General features: G+C 42.8%; 2 protein-coding genes across 3 annotated transcripts in view; one reads left to right on the top strand and one right to left on the bottom strand.

The window, feature by feature from the left end:
• The window catches only part of LOC138022289 (protein disulfide-isomerase TMX3-like), a 22,380-nt gene extending 22,214 nt beyond the window's left edge, over nucleotides 1–166 (bottom strand). The window contains exon 1 of one of the 2 annotated variants that reach the window (XM_068869391.1): nucleotides 79–166. In XM_068869391.1, coding sequence (XP_068725492.1) covers nucleotides 79–145 — 67 coding nt within the window. In that variant the 5' untranslated portion in view covers nucleotides 146–166. The remainder of the gene's footprint in view (nucleotides 1–78) is intronic. The other variant, XM_068869392.1, reaches the window with a different exon arrangement.
• A 4,845-nt stretch (nucleotides 167–5,011) lies between these two features.
• LOC138021694 (dermatan-sulfate epimerase-like protein) overlaps nucleotides 5,012–7,500 on the top strand; it is a 3,980-nt gene continuing 1,491 nt past the window's right edge. Inside the window, exon 1 of the mRNA XM_068868652.1 lies at nucleotides 5,012–7,500. This exon is cut by the window's right edge and continues 1,491 nt beyond it. Coding sequence (XP_068724753.1) covers nucleotides 5,063–7,500 — 2,438 coding nt within the window. The 5' untranslated portion in view covers nucleotides 5,012–5,062.

Below are 7,500 nucleotides of genomic sequence, written 5' to 3'. Positions count from 1 at the left end.
GTTGGCAAAATAAAAATAAAATTATTGCAAAAAAATCACGATATTAAATTTCACTAAACTGAAATCATTTAAATGTACCCAAAGAAGGGACAGAAAGACATGACAAACGCCGAAAATTTGCTAAACATCCTTTGACAGCCGCCATCTTGACAGCTGCTTTTAATTCGCCCCAGTCTTCACGCAGCAACGTCAAAGAGAGAGGTTGTTCGGCACCTCTTTCGCACTTTCTACGCCAACAAGATCTCTTCCTCAAATTAAGGGTTATCTATCTTTCATTGTCAGTTTGCTTCAAATGAAGTATAATCCTCCATTTAGATTACTCTGTCCCAGGACTTGTGGTAGCAAATAAAAAGAAAATAAGTGAATGCAGCCCCTGGACAGGATTTGAACCCGGAGCACCCACTTTGAAGGAATTGTTTTTATCCACTTAAGATGAACTGACTAAAGAATGCGCCGATTATTTACCAAAACAAATTAGTACATATATATATATATATAAACATTTCTGAATAATGGTTAAGTCTAAAGCTTCATTTTAAAATGGTTAGCTTTCTCTTGAAGTTTGGTAACCGGCATTTTTCACTATGTAAGCTTGCTTCTTAGCAGGTGTTTATACACTTTTACAGCGGCACTTTTGGAAGAAAAAATTGTTGATATGGTAGTCTAGTGTTTAAGTGAAGGGGTTATTAATCACACGTTCCCAGGTTCGAGTCCTGCTAGTCCAGACATTGGGGTTTACCCTGGGTACCAGAGGTTTTCTTCTCGCTTGCGGCGGACGGAAATTCTTCGCTTTGCTTCGGCGACCGAAGACCGACACCGGAAACTGCGCAAGAAACACCTCGGGCACCCAGGGTAATTGGGGTTCGGCTTTTAAAAGAAATATGGTCATTTCCCATGATCCCTATCAAGCTTTCAGTGTCCAAAATGAACGATAATACTTGGAATTAAGAAATTGACAATTAAGAATATGAGAGAGAGACTTGGTTGCCTACACTGTAGGCCAATCTCGTTCCCAGAGCCCACGTATCTTTCCACAAGACACGTGGGCTCTGGGGACGAGATTGACTGTAGGCCGCTTGAAACGCATAAAATTTAGGACGAATACAAGACATGGACCCCAGGTCCATGGACCACCACAGTGGACCCGGTCCATGGACCCCTTCATGGACCCGGTCCATGGACTACCCCTATGGACCACTCCTCATTTTGTACAGCTTCAAGCAGAAAAATCTTTAGATGAGAAAGAGAAGTCATCCTGGCACTTTAATATCTGGACATTTTAAGCAATAATTATTGTCTCTTACAGAGACATGAAAAATTCAGGAGGCTTCAACTGGATTCGAACCCATGACCTCTGCGAGGCCGGTGTAATGCTCAACCAACTGAACTATGAAGCCAACCTGTTGGTAACAGGTCATGTGTTGCATACGTCGTCCTTTTTGGGGCCTTAGCATGCCATTTTTGCCTGGAATGTCTTATGCCACGCTGGTAGGTCTGGACTCATCTCAGCGGTTGGCTCAATTGGTTGAGCATCAGACAACTGCGCGGGAGGTCGAGGGATCAAAACCCCGGCCGGACCAACACACAAGCTCTTTAAATAACTGAGGAGAAAGTGCTGCCTTTGTAATGACATCTGCAAATGGCTAGAATCTCTAGTCTTCTCAGATAAGGACGATAAACCGTAGGTTCCTGTAACGGACGAAGAAATATTTTGTCATTTGATTTTTTCTTAATTAACCGCGTAAGGTTGTGCGAGAAGATCTTCGTGCGTAGACGAGAATTGCGTATACATATCACGCGAGCACGTACCATGTAGGTATATGTGCAAAAGCGGTCTGGCAAAGTTCCCCGCAATGTGTTGTACATTCACCCGGAAAAGCCACTGGGAGTGGTCAACTACATATTAGGTGGTATAGGTGTCTATCAGAGAGAAATGTTTAAAACAGTAGCCCATACCTAGGAGCGACGTTTTCACAGACCACGATTTATTAACTTCATAGCGTCACCGAACGGAAACTGTCTTTGTTTCTTGCGGAAAAGGTAGTCTAAAAATAGATAGGTCCACAAAACTGCCTTGAAATTGGCTTAATATGGAAGTTGTTCGCTCCTAGTCATGGGCTCGTGCTTAAATTGTCCAGATAAGTGCGACAATCACTCTCTCTTTCGTCTAAAGATTTTTCTGCTTGTAATTTTACAAAAAAACGGGTGGTCCACAGGGGTAGCGGGGTCCATAAAGGGGTCCATGGGTCCATAAAGGGGTCCACGGACAGGGTCCATAGGGGTGGTCCATGGACCTGGGGTCCATGTTTTGTATACTTCCCAAAATTTAGGCAAAGCCTAAATCAACTGGAAAAAGATGAAAAGATATATGAAAACTGTTATGTCACCAACCAGGAGCGTAGCAGCCTTTAAGCCGCCAATAAGCCCAGGCTTACAAACTTTTGTATCCGAACACCTTTTCTGCGTTGAATGACATGATTTCTCTTTTAAATTTCGCTTTTTTTAGGAAATGTCCAAGAAAGAAAATTTATGCATTTATTTGATCTCGCGTGATTATTTTAAAAGTATGCATGTATCGAAAATTTCGAGCTTGGTTCCCCACTATCGATTCGCTGCATTGTGTTACATTTGTCACGTTGCTGGCACTAGTGTTTCGAAATATTTTGAGCCGAGCCCATGCAACGTAGATTTGATTTTAGTGGTGTACTATATTTCGGCCAGCCAAACCAGCCTTCTTCAGGTACAATGGGAGTTTACATTAGATTGCTTCTATGTGCATATATATATAGTAAATGGATGTTGGCGTAATACTGGAAAAATGTGATAAAATATGGTAGTTACAACAAATGAATTCAAATACTAAGACTAACGGAAAAGTAACGGAAGGGATCGGTAACAAATAAACTACTGAACCCAAGGGCACCCAACGAGCAAATTAAGCCAAAAGCCTTTGAGAGATATTTCTAGGCTCCTCACACTAATGTATTAAGACTGTATATATGTCTAAAGAGATGTTTTTATCACCTAGAAGAATTTGATCTCTTCGGAAATCTGAAAAAAATCAAAAATTGAAGTGCCCGAAAATTTTAGGGAATCTTCATTACAGAATTGTGGTGGTTTTTAGTTCCTTTTCTTTCCCTTCATATATTCTTTCCCAAAGCCGCCAAACGGAATCACCGAAAGGAAAAGGGCCATAAATTCGTTTCGCCTCGAAACGTATTAGATTTCTATTATTCCAGAAACACCGAGCCTTTCTGAGTGTTCTATTTTAAAATTTCCTGGGGGAGAGGAAACAGGGGGCATTCCCCCAGACTCCCCTAGGAAGCTTGCGCCTTCGGCGTTCGCAAGGCGCCTTGCGGCGCCAAAAAGTGTCAAGTCCGGTGCTTTCAGAAAAATGTCCGCTAGTTTACAAAACTGTCGAAAAACATGCTGATTTGTTCTCTCCCCACTTCAACATCAACTGCTCCGTTTGTAAACGGCCACCTCCACCTGGGCCTTGGACACAACTATACTTAACAGCGGGGGCAGCTGAAGTGTCAACTATTACCAGTGTAACAGTGACAATGACTTCCTGGGTGAAAAATAACAGGGCCAAAGTGTGTCTGTGCCCGACAATTGACAAAAAAGTTGTTCACACCATCCTTTGATATTTTACCTCGGAAATTTACTTTTATTAAAAAAACATAAATGTATATTTCTCATGAAAAACTTACCGACTTTCGTAAAACGGCGGAGCCCGGTATGGCCCGTCTCTGAATTAATTAAGTGAGAAGAGATGTTCGCATAATGAAAAAGAAAACGGAAGACAGACGTGAAACATTGCACCCGAGGCATCACAGTGATGGTAATGTTTGCAATACCAAGGGATCTTTTAGCTGCCAAGCATTAAAAAGAAGTGTATCAAGTAAATCAAGAAGCAAGGGCTTGCTGCGGCATAACGTTTTTGTCTTCGTAAAATAATGATATTGGATCATACGTAAAATAAAAACCCAGGAATTTGAAACAGATTCTTATCAAAGCTTGCAGCCAAAATTGGGCTTGATAAGGATAAAGTTTCTCACTGCCGACGTTTTCGACGTTTTCATTTTACAATGCGTGTCTGATCGACCAGTTGCTAAAATTTCAAAATGATCCTACTTTATTCTATGGTTGGTTGAGAAAACATGATCACCAATTGCAGATTCCTGACAATGCATTGTAAAACTAAAGAGTCTGTTTATCCGTGATCCAAAGCCAGCCTTTTTAATAATAATGAAAACGTTGACAGTGAGAAACTTTATCTCTATTATTAGCATGTTTCTTGTCGTTTTATGTCAATCAATTTCGTTGGCTTGATAAATCGATCAATTATCGATCAATGGCTCTCCTTTGACACTTTAAAAGGCGCAATTAGCGGCTCTGCCGCCAAAACTTTATTCCGCGCGCCTACAATACCAATACAATACATACTTAATTGACCGCTCCCCATAGGGGCTTTTCAGGGCCAATGAAACAATCAACGAAACAACAGAACACAACAACAACAACTGTTAAGAATCCCAACTGGCCGGAGGCAAACCAGTTGGCTATTTACAAGTGCAGCTGGGAAGTTGAACCAGGGACTACCAGGATCAAATTCGACGAGTGGTCAGAGCGGGTCTTGAACCCGGGATCTCCGGATCTCAAGGCAAGCGCCCTAACCACTGGGCCACACTGCCTCCTAACACTGCCTACCGCCAGCTAAGCAGGCTAAAATTGTATTGAATAACTGAATTGAATGAAAAATGTCTAACATTGTAATCATGCGTGACTTTGGTAAAAGGGTCCATAATTTTTTTTTTACTAGGAGCGTTATTATTACGAAGACACTCTGAGCCGTGCAGCTTCCTCACGTCGCTCAGGCTGGGGCCTGGGGCCTCCTTCGCGAACATTGTTTTGTCTTGTAACGCACGAGCTAAGTTATGTGATCAGTGTTGAGTTTCTTCCGACAGCCCCACCTGGGAGGGGATTAGCAATATGTAGCGATGGATGACAGATGTAACGTAAACTGATATGTACGTGAAACAAATTCAGCGACAGCACGATGCCTTCGTTAATTCGAGCGTTCTTTCTCGTATTTTGTCTGATCGTATATGTCAGATCCAAAGAGAATCGTAAACATCCATTCTTATTTTTTAATGAGGAAGACATTCCAGTTCTTCAACAGCGCGCGAGAACGACGCACGTCGAAATTGCGAACAGGATACGGGATGCGACTCAAGAAATGAAACAAAACCCTGAGAAATATCTTCCACCGACAGAATGGGACAAGTTCTCCAGTGCTTGGAATGAACGTTTCGGAAACGACCTTTGTGCTATAGCTTTCTATTGTGTTATAAACCCGGAGGATATCCAGGCGATAGATCTCGCCATTTTGTTTATGGATCGGCTTGAAAATCTACCAAACTGGCGGGTCAACTCATCTTTGCACGACGACGTGCCCGTTGCGCACTCTTTAGTTGGCATGACTACAGCGTACGATTATTTGTATCTACATTTGAACAGCCATCGAAGAACTCTATTCTTGGCTAAGATCACGGCTGTAACAAAAGAACTGTACGAACGATCTTCTGACAGACATCTGTGGTGGGGGACTTCCTACCTTCAAAACCACGTTGCGACAAACTATGTTGCTATTTTGACTGGTGCGTTAGTCGTTGCGAAGCACCAATCGATCGAAGCTGAGAAGTGGATAGCACGAGCTCATCTTATGCTCAGCCGAAACCTGGAACTGTGGAGCATTGTTGTAGATGGTTCAATCAATGAAGGTGTTGCTTACGGTACGTACACCTCCCGCTCCGTAACGCAGTACGTATTCCTTGCGTTACGGCACTTTCGTGTTGATTTCACGCGCAATCCGTGGCTGAAAGAACATTTTTGGTTCATGTACTATACGATCCTTTCTGGGTTCAAGGAGACTGTAGGAATTGGTGACTCAAATCGGAACTGGTTTTATGGTCCAGAAAGCCAACTTGTTTTTCTAGATAGTTATGTAATGAGGAATGGTTTAGGAAACTGGCTTGCAAAACAGATCAGGGAACATCGACTTTTGAAATCACATTATACCCAGGCGTTATCTCACGCAAACTGCATGCTTCACACAGAATTCCTTTTCTACAATGCGAGCATCAAAGAAAGAGCTCAGCCGAATCCCACTTTGCCCCGCCTTCGGGTTTTCAGTGACTGGGGTGTTGTTACTTATGGAGGTGGAGTAGTTACACCACGAAGAAATAACTCGGGATACCCTTCCTCAGGGGAGCGGACATTTCTCTCCTTCAAGTGCAGTGTCCTTCACGGAAGAGCAATCAACACCGTGGTAAGAGGGAAACGGTTTCGTCCATGGATAAGAGGCTGGAGAAATTTTAACCCAGGACACGAGCAGCCGGACCAAGGTTCTTTCGTGTTTGCCCCCAATGGTGTCCCGTTCATAACAGAAACGTTATACGCGAACAAATACACGTGGCTGAACAACGCCTTACTGTTTGGACCATCGCTCAACTCAGAGTGCTTCAGTCCCTTCGAGGGGCAGATTGGAGAATGCTATCGTTGGTTTGAATTCAAGAAAATGTCTACCTGGAGTGCAGATGGAGATATCATAACCGCGTCAAATAATGACCACATGGTTTTTGTCAGCGGAGAAATGAGTCAATGGTATCGAACAGAGCTTGGACTTCTGAGCGTGTATCGGAACCTTCTTATGCTAACTCCAACCGTTCTTTTAGTTGTTGATCACATTGAAAGAACGGAAAACTGTAAAACGTCAATTATGAGTGCTTTTTTCCACAACGTTAATCAACCTTTTATGCTAAACGTAAGTCGTTCCGGAGATACATACGCCACCATGTCCATAGATGGACTCTTGCACGAGGTTTACTGGTTCGATTTAGAGACTGGAATGAACAGCTTAGTTAAAGTAGGTCAATATGGCACAGGCTACAAATCGACAGTGACCAATTACATTAATATAACCACTCACCTGGGTTCTCGCGTCACTAGAACCGCGTACCTTTTCTTGGGGCCTGGAAACAGAGTTGATAGCCTACGATTACTCGCTTCCCATGAGTATGGATTGAAGCTGTTGCTAAAAATCAATGACGTCAAATATATTGTTTCCATAGCAACAAAGCACGGTTCACCTTACACCAGATATCTCTTTTTGGGCTTCGGCGGATTCTGCAAAGTTCGAATAAACGACAGTAAAACCGTACGCTTTGGAGTCGACACTGTTTTTGCCGCAGCCTCAGTTGCGTCGAATTCAGCATCAAGTGGCACAGACTTGTCCATCATCTGGAGGCTTCTCGCCTCGCTTTCTCTTGTCTTCTGCGTTTCCTGCAGTCTACTTTTATTCTGTTTAAAGCTGCAAGGCAAAATCCTTGGTTTAACGACTTTCAAAGTTGTTTTAAGCAGTCTCATGCTTCTTTGGGTAGTTTTAACCTTCAAGGTAAATTTTGATTTGTGTACGGGCAAAAACTGCTTGAGGAC

This window comes from Montipora capricornis, chromosome 10, assembly GCF_036669925.1.
Source record: "Montipora capricornis isolate CH-2021 chromosome 10, ASM3666992v2, whole genome shotgun sequence".
NCBI lineage: Eukaryota > Metazoa > Cnidaria > Anthozoa > Scleractinia > Acroporidae > Montipora > Montipora capricornis.
This window is presented reverse-complemented; position numbering and strand designations above follow the sequence as displayed.